The 15,005-nt window shown below is 46.6% G+C and overlaps 1 protein-coding gene across 4 annotated transcripts in view; it reads left to right on the top strand.

The window, feature by feature from the left end:
- Window positions 1-15,005, top strand: part of FBLN2 (fibulin 2) — a 115,492-nt gene that overhangs the window by 29,788 nt on the left and 70,699 nt on the right. For 2 of the 4 annotated variants that reach the window (XM_069865655.1, XM_069865652.1), the window contains exon 2: window positions 11,510-12,959. In XM_069865655.1, the coding sequence (XP_069721756.1) occupies window positions 11,633-12,959 (1,327 nt within the window). In that variant the 5' untranslated portion in view covers window positions 11,510-11,632. Of the gene's footprint in view, window positions 1-3,381; window positions 3,876-4,270; window positions 4,408-11,509; window positions 12,960-15,005 lie in introns of those variants that run through there. The other 2 variants (XM_069865654.1, XM_069865656.1) reach the window with 2 other exon arrangements.

The raw sequence follows: 15,005 nt of genomic DNA, 5'->3' as shown, positions 1-15,005 counted from the left end.
GGGCATCTATGTGAGTGCTGAAATAAATCTGAGTGCCTTTTCTTCACGCTAAAGAATATCTGGGTGGATACTCGACTAGATTCATTAGCTGAATATTTTTTAATGCAAAATTACATAGCTGGATCCTTAACTCAGCCTGTCTTTGTGGAGTTGATTTCTGAACGCTGTCTCCTCCTTCATGGCTTGTAGAAAACAATAAGATTGGGAGATCAAGATATGGGACTAAGAGGTGGCAGAGAAAAGGAATTGGGTAGTGATACTGGCACCAGTTCCTGTTGGTGATGTGTCCTCTCTTGTATTTTACACACCTCCATTTCCTCCTGTATCCGTGGATCTTGGATGCAGGTTCAGGCACAGACTAGCTTCTGGCAGAGGTCCTACACAACCTGCCTTGCAGTGAAGCTCAAAGCTTCTGCTCATAAGCAGAAGTAGTGGTCAAGACAGTCACTTCTTCTTGCACGGCTTATTCTTGTCCTTTCCTTTTAACAGGAAGACTCTACTCAGAGTAGAGCATAGCAAACTCTCTCAGGATCGCTGTCAAGGGCAGAACTAGGAAATCTGGGATGATTCCAGCAGCAACAATGTGCTCAGGGATGCACAGAAGGCTGACAATTTTGTAAATGAAAAATTCTGAGAACACTTAACTGTAACAAAGAAAATGTGGTCTCGGTGACTCCAGACAGAGTTATTTCCTAGAAATATGAGGTGGAGCTATGGTGCACTTGTGATGCATAAATTTGAGCTAGCATCAATCCACCAGATCTAATAAGCTATGGACTCTTCCTTCTTCAGTTTTTCTTCCCAGACTTTATCCAGAGGGATAGGACAGAGAACGCTTTCTCTGTGTGGAACAATGACAGTGATGGAGTTGTGTGCTGTCTCTAAGTGTTGTTTATTCAAGAGCCGGAGCACAGGCAGGACAGCGAGTGTGCAGCAGTTCCCCTACCGCTGTGCAAGTCTCAGCTAGGTGCGTTGTGCAGCTGGAAGAGCAGGACATGTATTTTCTCAGCTGTGAAGCACAGCACAGCTAATGGAAGGAGTTGGTTTGTTGCTACAGTTGGTTACTGGGAGCACGTTTGTTTTCTGGAGGGACAGACTTGAATCCTGTAGAGTCATAAAGGAAGGAGTTTGATCTTGGGTCCTTCCGGGGATTTCAGTACATTGTGAAAAATCATTGTGCCTTTTGAAAGGAACACGTCGAGATTCACAGTCTGCTTCCAGGGAAATCCTGATTGGAGACAGCAACTGTGTGCGTTGTGGATCAAAGGAGGTATGTTGACAGAGCTCGACAGAAAAGTCATGGAGAAACTGCGAACTGAATTAGTAAGAGACTATGAAATGTTCCCTGTACAATACGTTTTACTTTCATCGCATCAGCAGACAGATTTTCACTATTAATCATGACAATGACAAGGCCAGGACACATTTACTGAAATGTTATTTACTACATCTTACTGTGCTGACGTTTTGTTTTGACAATTGTTTGGAATTAATTGGCAGGCTGGAGCAAACGCCTCTGCATTAACTTGGGAGAGCCTCAAATGGGAGACTTCAGTCCTGAGGCTGAAGTTCAGGCGATGCAGGAACCTCTGGTGCGCGGTTGTGCCTCGCTCGGAGACTGTGGAAAATTGTGTTGCAGTTCCCTTCAGTCTTCCTCAATGCTAACAGTTGTTAATTATTTCCAAATTGGCAAAGGGCAGGAAAGGCCCCTTGCTGAGCTTTCAGTTAAATTGTAGGCTTTCTTTTGCTTGATTTGTATTTTAGGGTGGGGGCATTTTTGTTTTCAGCTTTTCCCAAAGGGCTGCCTGAAATAGGTCGATAGTATCCAGGTGTGCTACTCTTTAATGCTCCAGCCACCAAGTTTCCCAGCAAAAGGAGATCTGTGTTCCTGTCACTGCTTGGGTCAGAAGGATTCAAAGTGCTGGCAGGACTCATGCATAGTAGAAAACTTGATTAAGAAAAACACCAAGCCCAAAGGTTGGTTCTATTGCTCAGAGAAAGTTCTAAGAACCATTGTAGTCCTTTCAGTGAGGAAAGAAGAAACAGGGAGAGAGGATTGCAGAGGGAGTGGAAATGAGATGCTTATGTTTTACGTGCCACTGTCTTTGAGACTGCAGCTGGTTTTTCCTTGGTGAGACTTGGGAGCCCTGCATATGTGAGCTCTGAAACACTGCGAAGGAGTGGAGGATTGGAGTATCCTGGAGGAAGTTTAGTGAAAGAGAGAGAGAGAGAAATGTAGTCCAGGGCCTCAAGTAGCACCAGGGGCGGTTTAGATTTGATAATAGGAATAAATTTGTTACTGAAAGAGCGGTGAAGCACTGGCAGAGCCTGCTAGGGGCAGTGGTGGAGTCTTCATGCCTGGAGGATTCAAAAAACGTATAGATGTGGTGCTTCAGGATGTGGTTTATTAGCATGTATTGGTGGTTGGACTTGATGATCTTATAGGTCGTTTCTAATCTTAGCGATTCTATGACCTTGAAAGGATGTTTTTTTGAGGAGCATGGTTTTGAAATCACACAGGGGTGTGTTCTGTTTGGGTTACTTATAGCTTCTCACAAAAGACGCATCTAAATAATGGGCAACACTGTGGAAACCAGAGATTTTTTTCTTCCTGAGAAGGAAGGGAGGAGTGCAACTCCTTTTTTTCTCAAGTAAGTGACAAAAAATTCTTTCCTTCACTGGTGAGAGCGGCTCCAGTATTTACTGTGTTCACTTGAGGCCAGAGCGTTGACCTGGTGCTGGTGATGGCACCTGGGTAGGGCCATCCCTGAAGCTGTGAGGCCACAGCCTTGGAGGCTGTCCCCACATTTGTGTGGCTGCTTGAGGTGCTGCAGAGCTGAGGGACATGCTCTGCCTGCCTGCTGCCAAAAGAGCTCTCGCTGTGCAAATTAGTTCGTAACTTATGAGCTTTGACAAGTTTTTGTTGGCTGTGCCTTGGGAAATGTTGTTGAATGGCTGTTGCTGAGTTTGCTTTAATCTTTTCCCAGATTTTTTTGGCTGTCGTGGAAATAGCTGGATTATTTAATTGTGTTTTTGAGGTGTATATATAGTCACTTGAAACCCAGAGATGTTAAAAAAAAGTGTATCAATAATAGACACTTTCATTTTCACTGAAAAGAAAGAGTTAGCCTCCTTCAGCAGCAGAGTTACCTAGCAGCAAGCATGACCTGAGCCTCCTGCGCATGGACACTGCATCGGTGTCATCCTGAGGGAAACAGTCTCAGTTGGTTTCCCAGACCCCGTGGCAGTGTGCTTGGCACATTTCAGCTGCTCCACTCCATGCACAGCCCCTTTGCTGAGCTCTCTGTTGCCAGCGTGTCAGAGCTGGGACGAGGACAGCCATGTGCACTGGGCGGGACGGTGTTTCTGTTCCCCTCCTTTCCTCCATGTGAGTCGTTTCTCTCGCTCCTCTGCTGCTGCCACCCTCCCCCTGAGTCACGTTGGATCCGCTGCAACGGCGACTCCCAGTGACACAGAATTTCATTCTGCAGGGAGCCAAGTACCTGCCCTGTTGCACTGGGCTGGGGTGAGTGGGGAGCGCTGACACGATAGACCCGAGGCATAAATCTCCCCTCCTCGGTTCTGCCCTGTCATTCCCTTGGAAAAAGGCTGCCTTCACTCTCCAGGACTTCAGAAATGGCTTCAAAAGCTGCACATTCTGGAAGAATACGTCGGAGAGCTGCCTGGCCACTATTACCAATGCTTGACTACTTCAGCTGAAATACCTTGGATGATGCTTTTCCATTACTGCAGCGTGTCAGGTTCCTGTTTGGATTTGAGTGTGGGGAACGTCCTGGAGAGCATTGAGAACATCTCTGCCTAGGGGCACTTCTGCTGGGAAGGAAAGTCTTATTGGAGCCACTTTTGGGAACTGCGTGAGTTTTGATCCCGTGCTGCTTGACCCTTGTTTGTTCCACTCTCGAATTCTTTGTTGAATTAAGTAATGATTGGCCAAATGTCCGTTTTTTTAAGCTTTTCCATGAAAAGGGGGTTAACAGTAACTGATTTCTTATTGAAAATAAAGCTGAAGGAAAACTGCCTGCAAAAGCTATGACTTCGGAAAACAGGCTGATTTTGCCAAGAAGTGGAGTATTGACAACACTGAAGTGACTAAGCATCTCATGCTTTACTTTCGATAAGAAAAAGCAGCTCACTGAATTTGGATTTACACTGAGGTTTACCCTACTCCTTTTTGTACCCAACCCAGGTGACCTGAATGTGAAGGCTGGCTTCATCTCATCTCAGATTTCAATAATTAGCAGGCAGAGATGACTTGCTCTGTGCATTGTGTTGCATAAGAGTAGTAAAGGAAACCTTTCTCCACTTCTCATTCATCTGCCTGGTGAATAGCATTTCTGCTAGCGAGATGGGCTGGGAGCAGCCAGCAGCAATCCCTTCCAGCACTTGGTGAGATCACAAGTTTCCGGATGGAGAGGGTGTGAAAGGAAGAGCTAATCCACTGGCTGGCACAGCCGAGTCAGGAGTTACCGGGCCTAGGGGGTTTTCTGGTTTTCATACAAGAAAGATCTCTTACAGATTTCCATTTTCTCTTGTATTTAAAAGGGATTGGTTTTAAATGGATATTTCCGTCCCCTCCCTTCTTCCTCTCTGTCTCAACTGTGACCGCAGCTGGTTAAGAACTGCTGGCAGCTGCCACAGACTGGAGAGTTCTGGCTGGGAGAGGTGCTAACATGCAGACTGGTGGAATACGTTAGCTGTGGTGATGGTGTGGGTGTGCATATGCACTTCAGCCTGCTGCTGTGCTTTTTGCTGTGCTTTCAGAAAGAGAAGAGGTTCAACATGACCAATCAAGGCTGGTCCCTGAGCCTTGAGAGATAAGTTGGACTGGGTAGCAGTGGGAGGCCAGGATAACCATACCGAGCATCTCTGTGGGTTGATGTACTCGCTTTGTGTGCAGGTGGCGAGTATCATTGCTGTGTTTGCTTTCCCACATCTTGCTGCACCAACAGACTCTTGGTATGCATGAACCCGGGGTGAGCATTAATGGACAAGCTTAGTAATCCCCCCAGTGCACCCAGCAGGGAGGGTGCTCCCAGTACCCTGCACAGGAGGGACCACGAGGATGGCTGCCACCTCCTACTTCCACATCAGGCTGGAACCTGGCTCTGCACGCCGTTCCAAAGGAGCAAGTTTATATCAAAACAGCATTTCTGGTTTTACTGTCCTCCAAAAGGGCAATTTAGCAAGGAATTGAGAGACAGGGTAGAGAAAAGAATCCTTCTATCTAAACCTGTTTGCAGGGTCTGCAGTTGGTTACACTGCAGGTACATCTTCAAAGCTGGAGGTCAGCAGGTTGTGATGCAGGTGGTGTCCTCTGGTGTGGGCTGAATTTATTCTGTTTATTTCTGAACTTTTGAAAGATTGCTCTTGATCCTGCAGTCTCTCTTCCACACGTGCACATCTGCAGTTGTTCTGTCATCTCTGGTGCAGCTTTTGCGCAGAAAGATGATGTTCATGTGAAGTCTTTGAAGGAAAGTACCTCTTGTCACCGCCGCTTACCTCGACTAAGCTTTCTGGTGCAGCACTGAAATGAAACCATCTGGAACAAAAATCTCCCAATAAAATACTCCTCTTAATTCAAAAAAGTTGCACATTTGAAATGTCTAGATCTTCTGTGGGAACACGCTGGTTTCATCAACGTGTTCAAGTAACACAGCTGAACTGTTTTAATCAAGTCAACATTCTTCATTTTGACTCTATGTTATGGCTTTGATTGAAGTAAATCACTCAGAGTGTGTTGTTTTGCAAAAATGTCAGAATTTATAACTCTTTGGCCCCAAGTTAAATTGAAGTAAGCATTTGGAAACCTTGTTTTGTTCTACCCGCTTCCCCTGCCAGAAGACAGGAATATGATGTTTTTCAGCTAGTGCTAGTTAGAATTTTGAGGGCTGCTGCTGTGAGCCTTGGACATTCTGTCACACAGATACTGGTTTAATCTGCAATGCAAAGCATTCTCGTTTTCTTTTCTATGAAGATGTGTGCCCGTAGTTCACTTTCATTTGGTCTCTTACTTGTTTAAGCCAGCTTTCCATAATGTTTTTTTGCTTTGCCTTTCCTAGGAATCATTTTTGAAGAAGGAACTGAGGAATAATGAACTCCTTTGTGATCTGACCATCCTCTGTTTACTGCTGATTTACCTCACAGGTTTACTCTGTTGACTTTGAGGGACTTAGTCCCAGTCTAGAGCATTGTCTCTCCCTTGCATGGACACTTACGCTTTCACCGTGTGCCTGGGACTGGTGACAGGGGCTTTAGCGGTTGCCCAGTACGTCCCCACTGAAGGGTTAGCTCCTGAACCAGAGCAGACCACACATGCTACGCAGCCCAACTGGTTAGGAAACTCCACAAAGGACACAAATTGAAGCCTTCTGGGTCATGAAGCAATGCGTGAGGGCTGTATCTGAAGGGACTGCAAGAAAGCTGGAGAGGGACCGTTTGCAAAGGCTTGTAGTGATAGGACGAGGGGCAATGGTGTAAACTGGAGAGGAGCAGATTTAGACTAGGCATAAGGAGGAATTTCTTCATGATGGTGAAGACACTGGAACAGGTTGCCCAGGAAAGCTGTGGCTGTCCCATCCCTGGAGGTGTTCACAGCCAGGTTGGATGGGGCTTTGAGCAAATTGATCCAGTGGAACTGGATGATCTTTAAGGCCCCTTCCAACCCAAACTATTCTTTGTTTCTATGACTGGGGTGACACTTGGGTTTATATAGCAGAGACTTTGAAAGACTTCTGTTTTAGGTGTGCAGGGCTAAATTTGTTGTGACGTCTCACCCAACTGAGCATCAAAAGTTAACAATGTTGATGAGAGTGGGTGAAGGACAGATTTGAGAGTAAAGACCTGGCTCTCATTTACCTGAATCCCCCTTGTGTATTGGGCCAGTTGTGCAAAAGGATGCCAAAGAAAGCATTAAAATTGGGTAATGGAAAGAAATTATTGCAATATTATATCTACTGGTATTAAACCCCTGTCCTCCAGAGATGGTGCCTTTTTTCATTCTTCGTACAGGAACATTTATTTCACAGCTCTAGCTTTCGATGCTCTTACCAAAAAATGAGCTGTGGTCTCCAGAGCATGGTTTCAGCAGTGGGAAGGGCAGAGATCCAGAGGCAGCACATGAGCTGCATAGGCTGGCAGGAGCACACAGGCTCGGTTTGGAGGGGTGCATTTTCTCAGTGGGGCTCAACTGGTTTTCTCTGTGCCTAAAGTAGAGACTGTTTCTTTGATATGCAAGTTTATGGGTTGGTGGTGGCGGGAGTGATGGGTATGAGGAACAGATGGAGAAAGCACAGGGAAAAGGCAGTGGTTTAAAGGGATACAAAGAGATGCTTTTGTTGGAATTGTTGCACTAGAAACAAGGAGCCTCTAATGAAGGACAGTGAGCCTGAGGATAGGGAAGATTGGGCTGCTACCAACTGAAAAAGGGTTTATAAGGATTTCACCCTTATCAGTTTGCAGTTGGTAGGTTGAGAAAGCAAAAGTTGAGAGATGTGGAAACGATCAAGAGTACAGAGGGACTGAATGAGGCATTGAGCAGAAAGTGTGAGAGGCAGGGAGCAAGGACAGGGCTGGCTGTGGGCTCTCCAGGCCTCTCTGTGGGCGAGAGGCAACGGAGCAAAGAGAGGGAACAGAGGAAAGGCTGGAGAGGACCTGGACAACCAAACCAACCCTTGGACAGAAAGAGGATGCAGATAAGGAGTGGAGGAGTTGATGTACAGGGGAGGACATTGAAGCAGCTCCCCTCACAACAGGACTGGCCCATGATAAACCCTCAGCTGTGCTTGAACTTCCAGGCATGCTAGATCTGAAGGAAGTCTGGCTTTCTCCTCCTTGCTCCAGGGTACAAAGGAATTCAGGGGTTTCTTGGTGGGAGTTCAAGTTTATGCTTAATAAGTGAGTGCTTGTTCTGGGAAACCTGTGGGTGCAAGCAGGGTGGGTGAGCACTGTTCACAGTGGGTTCTGCTCCCACTGTCACAGTTTCCTGCACCAGGACAGCAGCAGCTGACTGCGAGCCGTTGCTGTTAGGTTATAAAGTGGGTGATGCATGTAAGCTTGGCCCTTATGTGGCCCACAGGCACTGATTACCAAGGCGATGCTGTGTCCCCACCTTGTGCACACTGAGGCCGGCCAGGCCTGGGGCTGTGGCACCCACACCGGGGGACCCAAGGCTTTCTGAGCCTGGGGAGCACGGATGTGGGAGATGGAAGCTGGGGCCAGGGCAGAGCTGTGGGCAGCAGCCACCAGCAGTGCCCTGGCAAGCCCAGGGTTTGGCCAAGGGACTTAGATGCACCGAAACATTAAAGCCAGGAGGTACCAGTAGGAGGAGATGGTGACAAAATCCTGCTGTGGGACCCTCACAGAAGTAGCCTATCTTTAATTGTCCTTCCAGTCATTGTTTCCCAGCTAAAGATATGTAATAATTAAAATTTGGATTGCCTGGAAAAGCTGATGAAAGTAGGATAAATTATTAATTCTCAGGCTGGATTCTGAAGAATTAATTTCAGCACCACGTGTTGAAAATTCTCCTTCATATGGCTGAGAGAGTTGGGGTTGTTCAGCCTGGAGAAGAAAAGGCTCCAAAGAGACCTTAGAGCAGCTTCCAGTGCTGAAAGGGGCTCCAGGAAATCTGGGGAGGGACTATTTACAAATGCTTGTGGTGATAGGACAAGGGGCAATGGGTATAAACTGGAGAGGGGCAAATCTAGACTAGACAGAAGGAGGAATTTCTTCACAATGAGGATGGGGAAGCCCTGGAACAGGTTGCCCAGGGAAGCTGTGGCTGCCCCATCCCTGGAGGTGTTCAAGGCCAGGTTGGATGGGCCTTGGGCAGCCTGATCCAGTGGGAGGTGTCCCTGCCCATGGCAGGGGGTAGAACTAGATAATCTTTAAGGTCCCTTCCAACTCAAACCATTCTATGATTCTATATGAAACATCCCAGTTTTGAGAAGAGTTCTGGAAAAGGGAGATTCTTCCAAGCTATTGTTATACTCTGAAGGAAAAATTAAATTTTCCAAAGCAGGATCGTATAACATGCTCAGATTAGTAGTAGAAAACCTACGTTTATACGAATTCTATCTCTGTACAACGTACTGAAGTAATTCAACTTCTGGGGCAGGACTGTGGAAACTCTTAGCACAGTTTGTCCGTATCTTATCAGAACAGGCGTGCTTTTCCCACGGCCTGGCTGCTTTCCAGCACTGCCGAAGCAGGCTTTGTTGGAAGCCGGGTTTGAATGGGAGAAGCAATCTTTCTGAATGGATTTGCTGGCAGGATTCCTTTTGCATGTGTGGTTTATTGTTCTCGGTGGTGTGAGTACGTTTTACCCCCTAGATAAGTGTTTTAGGGGCTTTAGTTTTTCTGGTGGTGGGAGGGATTCTGGGAAAACAATCCAATTGGTAATTCTATACAATTTTGTAGGTAAGCTTTTTTCTGTTTTAACTACTTTTCTGTGTTAATTGTGTAGCTTTTTAGGCATGCTTTTGATATAAAGGACAATAGCTGATTTACTTCAACCATTCAACTTTTCTGTGGTCAAAGGGTTTAGTAATTTAAAAGCAAATGACTTTCTTTTCCTCCATGCAGTCTAACCAAGCGTAATGCCAATTCATTTTTATATGTGTCTATATATTTTCTGTTTATAATGTAGTAATCCACTATCAAGTATTATTGGTGTTGTCAAAAAGACACCGATGGTGGCATCTCCTGTGTTGGTGTTAGCGCCTGCTGCTCCTCCAGCTCTGGGGAAGGCAGAGTTGCTCTCTGCACACGCTACAGGCGCTGCTGAGCTCTGCCAGCTTCTCTGAGCTAAGGATCCCGCCTCGCATGGATATTACAGGATAGCTAATGCGATGTTTAACCACACAGTAACCGCAATAGACAAAGAAGGTCTATTTTAGCACTGTTGGGCAAAAAAATAACTGCTTGTGATGAAGGCTGGAGTGCAGAAGATTGCAAAGTGGAGGAGAGAGGCAGAAAAACCCTCCTGCTTTTGAGTTAACGTGTGTACAGACAAATTCTCCCATCTCAAGGCTAAGGTTTGTCTAAGAAAGATCTTAGAGATTGGGTCTTTGTAATTAAAACATAAAGAAAAATTATCTTCAACTTACATCTGCAGAGGAAGAACTGTGTATTTACCTCTTATCTGCCAAAAAATCTTCCTCTTTTTAGCTAGAAAGGGTAACAAAAAGCCGTTGCAGCATAAAGGCCTTCTTTTTATTAAAAATATACACATTTTGTGAACAGATTCACAAGGGAACAGTCACAACCTTTCTTTCCCTTCCTTTCTTTCCCTTCCTTTCTTTCCCTTCCTTTCTTTCCCTTCCTTTCTTTCCCTTCCTTTCTTTCCCTTCCTTTCTTTCCCTTCCTTTCTTTCCCTTCCTTTCTTTCCCTTCCTTTCTTTCCCTTCCTTTCTTTCCCTTCCTTTCTTTCCCTTCCTTTCTTTCCCTTCCTTTCTTTCCCTTCCTTTCTTTCCCTTCCTTTCTTTCCCTTCCTTTCTTTCCCTTCCTTTCTTTCCCTTCCTTTCTTTCCCTTCCTTTCTTTCCCTTCCTTTCTTTCCCTTCCTTTCTTTCCCTTCCTTTCTTTCCCTTCCTTTCTTTCCCTTCCTTTCTTTCCCTTCCTTTCTTTCCCTTCCTTTCTTTCCCTTCCTTTCTTTCCCTTCCTTTCTTTCCCTTCCTTTCTTTCCCTTCCTTTCTTTCCCTTCCTTTCTTTCCCTTCCTTTCTTTCCCTTCCTTTCTTTCCCTTCCTTTCTTTCCCTTCCTTTCTTTCCCTTCCTTTCTTTCCCTTCCTTTCTTTCCCTTCCTTTCTTTCCCTTCCTTTCTTTCCCTTCCTTTCTTTCCCTTCCTTTCTTTCCCTTCCTTTCTTTCCCTTCCTTTCTTTCCCTTCCTTTCTTTCCCTTCCTTTCTTTCCCCTCCTTTCTTTCCCCTCCTTTCTTTCCCCTCCTTTCTTTCCCCTCCTTTCTTTCCCCTCCTTTCTTTCCCCTCCTTTCTTTCCCCTCCTTTCTTTCCCCTCCTTTCTTTCCCCTCCTTTCTTTCCCCTCCTTTCTTTCCCCTCCTTTCTTTCCCCTCCTTTCTTTCCCCTCCTTTCTTTCCCCTCCTTTCTTTCCCCTCCTTTCTTTCCCCTCCTTTCTTTCCCCTCCTTTCTTTCCCCTCCTTTCTTTCCCCTCCTTTCTTTCCCCTCCTTTCTTTCCCCTCCTTTCTTTCCCCTCCTTTCTTTCCCCTCCTTTCTTTCCCCTCCTTTCTTTCCCCTCCTTTCTTTCCCCTCCTTTCTTTCCCCTCCTTTCTTTCCCTTCCTTTCTTTCCCTCCCACAAAGGGGGTGGAGGGAAGCATACAGCTCCAAACTTAGTGGCTACAATACTCGGAAGACATTATGATTAATTTTGTACTTAGGTTTCCAGATGTTGGATTTTGTCCCAACTTTTAAAGACCTCTAATGTTTAACAGGATATGTGCTGAGTATAGTCTTTAACAGAGTTTTCTTTCATAACCCTAGGTTCTATGTGGAAAGGTAACTTGGGAAAACACTGACGATTTGGTGCTGAATCTGCAGCCTTCTAGGAAGAAAATCCATTGACTGTGCAGGTTTGGGCTGGAGCCATATCTGTTTGGGAAGACTATGGAGAGATCCCGGAGCTGTTTGAATGCCATCCTCCTCGTGCTGCTGTGCAACGGCATTTCCCGTGCACAGAGGGACTGTACGGGTGCGGAGTGCCAGCCCCTGGACAACTGCATCGAGGAGGTGCTGGAGCCTGGCGAGTGCTGTGCCACGTGCCTGCAGCACGGCTGCATGTGCGAAGGCTACCAGTACTACGACTGCGTCAACGTGGGCTTTGTCAATGGCAAAGTACCCGAAGGGCAGTCTTACTTTGTGGACTTTGGAAGCACTGAGTGCTCGTGCCCCAAGGGAGGTGGCAAGATCAGCTGCCAGTTCATGCTGTGCCCAGAACTGCCCCCAAACTGCATTGACGCGGTGGTGCCAGCTGACGGGTGTCCTCAGTGCGGGAGAATCGGTTGCCTCCATGAGGGCCAGAAGTACGTAGCGGGACACACCTTCCACATGCCCCCCTGCAAGGTTTGCCACTGCCCAAACGCTGGCGGTGAGCTGATGTGCTACCAGCTTCCAGAGTGTAACGCGTTCGCCTTAAACACTGCGAGTCCGATTGATGCTGAAGACAGTGAACCAGAGAGGCACTATGATGACCCATACAGCTACGACCAGGAGGCACCAGAAGGAGACAACACCCAGGTAGAGTCTCCGAAGAAATACAGAAGTTATTCATCCCACCTAGAGCAAGAGAGCATCAGCCAAGAGCAAAGCGAGGATTACGACTACCTACCAGCCAGCGTTGCTCCTTCAGCTTTGGCTCCAGCCGATCTGTACACCGAGGAAACAGCTGTGCCGCTGACCACACCGGTGCCTAAGGTCCCTGCTGAGCTTCGCAGCGCCACAGAGAGAAGCGAGCGAAAGAGGGTGCCCCGCACGACTGCAGCATCTCTCCAGCAAACAACGCGTAAGGAAGCGCCAGTGACCACCAGTGCCCCTCCGGAGCACACAACAGCCACCACCGAGACACCCAAGTACCTGGAGGAACTGGAGAGGAGACCAAAGGGGAGGCAAGGGGACAAAGAGAGGCGTGAGCAGGAAAGAGCTTCCCACTCGAAAATGAAGAAGCATGCCAAAAAAGAAGACCCAGAGAACAGCTTGCATCTAGGCTTGAAAGAGGTGAATTTAACTGAGCCGAGTTGGTCAAAATCTTCCCATGAAATGCACGAGGGAAATGATTTCCCCAAGGTAAAGTTCAGCGCAACAACCTCCCCTCCTGTTGCTCTAAAGGAAGATCGTAGTCAGTCATCCCAAAAGCAATCACAGTCGCTTTATCGTTACCATCCCGAGGAAGATGGAGACCCCAACTCCATTCATGCGAACCCCCGGCTACCAGAAGGTAAGAACTACCTGAGTCTCTGTGTCTAGAGAATGTATGTTCACAATAATGCTGGTGCCTTTTGCTCTTACTGCTCCACGTGGGTGTGAAACCAAGCTAAACTCCCATTACCTTCTTTCATCTCTTCCCAGAAGATGGTTTGTGTTTCATTTGATGTAATAGATACCATTTCACTGTTGCCTGCCTTGCTTCGATTTCTGCAGACTGCGGATGGTGTTTTCTAATATTTTAGCTTTATCTCAGATGATAATTTGTTAAAATCCGACCTTTTCCTTCCATTGCTTCTCTAAATTTTTAATAGGTTTTAGAGAAAAATCTTGCACTACACAAAAGGAACTGGATTTAATTAGTTACCTGCTTGGATCCTCCAGTTGCCAACTGAATGTAATCACATTTGTAGCTTTTGTCTTTTGCTGGAGGACGAAGTGAAATGGTTGTGCTTCTGCTACAAAAATATTTACAGCACTTGTTGTAATATTTATCCTATGGTTGAAAGGCTGTCTGAGCTTGTTAGTACAAGGGCTTGATAGATAAATTCAAATACCCTGAGGACTAGTAGGGAGAAGAAAGACTGCCTCTTGCTTTGTGTTTTTGAGGGGCTGGAAGTTTATGATGTTTATGATCAACTGTGGCAAATGTACGTATTTCCTCTGTGCCTCTGGATTCCGCTTGACATCTGCAGTGAAAGCTGATTATACGCTTTGTGCAATGCTCATTACTGTAATGAATGCAAACTTCATCGCTATAAATTAGCACATATACAGCTTGCATTTCCAATTAATTTTTTCATGAAATCAAGACTAATATCTCCTTTTTCAAGATGTGGCACAAAACGTTCTCTGTGATTCTGCATAATACTTGCAGTTTGAGGAGAGAATGCTGATTACTCCCTAGACTGTAATATTTCTTCCTGGGTTGCCCAAGATGTCCTTCCATGCCTTGAACAGTCATGTCCATGCACTCAAGAAATTTCAGGGAGGCAGGAGAAGAGCAGCTCTGGAGTGGAGTCCTGGCACAAACAGCACCTTATGTCTATTTGCCAAACAGCAGACATACAAGGCCCGTGAACAGAGATCATAGCCTTTTTCTTTCACTTCAACTTATGTTTTTATTGTAAATGTTGACTTTGCTATTAGTGATAGGCAGCTGCAATCTGAATCCTCTCATCCTGTCTCCCTTCAGCCTCCTCTTCTCCAGACTAAACAGCCCCAGGTCCCTCAGTCACTCCCAGAACCTCTGGGCTTCAGACCCTTTGCCAGCTCTGTTCCCCTTCTCTGGATGTACTCCATCCCTTCAAGGTCTTTCATGTAGTGAAGGGGTCCAAAACTGAACCCAGGATTCGAGGTGTGGTCTCACCCTGCTGAGTGCAGGGGCATGATCCCTACCCTGGTCCTGCTGGCCACACCATGGCTGATCCAAGCCAGGATGCTGTTGGCCACCTTGATGCATTCACTCATGCTCTCCAGTGGATTGACATTTGTTTGGGCAATATTTGCCCCTGTTCTTTCTCGGCTGCCCCGAGCTTTTCTGGACAATCCGTTTTGCTGGTTGTCTGGGCACTGTGGGAGCCTAGGCTGGTGTCTTCTCCAGGGTGGCAGCAGCACTTGTAACCCCCAGGGTCACAGCAACAGGCCCTCCTGCAAACCCTCTGGTAAGATGGGAGCTTTAGGGAGCTGATTTCTCCATCTACGGGGCTGCACAAGCCCAACAGATGCTTTTGGGCACAGCTGCTGCTGCTTAGGGGTCCCTGCCAGCCCCACTCTGTGCCAGCCTGTAGCACTTCCTGCCTGAAAGCATCTCTCCTGTGCTCTGGGGGTGAGTGCTCTCCTCATTGATTCTCAGAACAGACTAAAGAGACCTGTCTTCAGCAGCACATAGATCAGTTGAAGTTTCTGTGGCAAATGCTAATGACTCCATTCCTAAAGGAACCCCAAGTGTAAAGTAGAGGTAATTACTCAGCTAAGAAAGTGCAAATTAAGTTCTTTCATCAAGGGGAGGGATGCAATTGATGGAGACTATTCCCTTTATACAGTCTCTTTCCAAACA

This window comes from Phaenicophaeus curvirostris, chromosome 11, assembly GCF_032191515.1.
Source record: "Phaenicophaeus curvirostris isolate KB17595 chromosome 11, BPBGC_Pcur_1.0, whole genome shotgun sequence".
Lineage (NCBI taxonomy): Eukaryota > Metazoa > Chordata > Aves > Cuculiformes > Cuculidae > Phaenicophaeus > Phaenicophaeus curvirostris.
The sequence above is the reverse complement of the archived record's forward strand: the minus strand, read 5'-3'. Positions and strand labels throughout refer to the sequence as shown.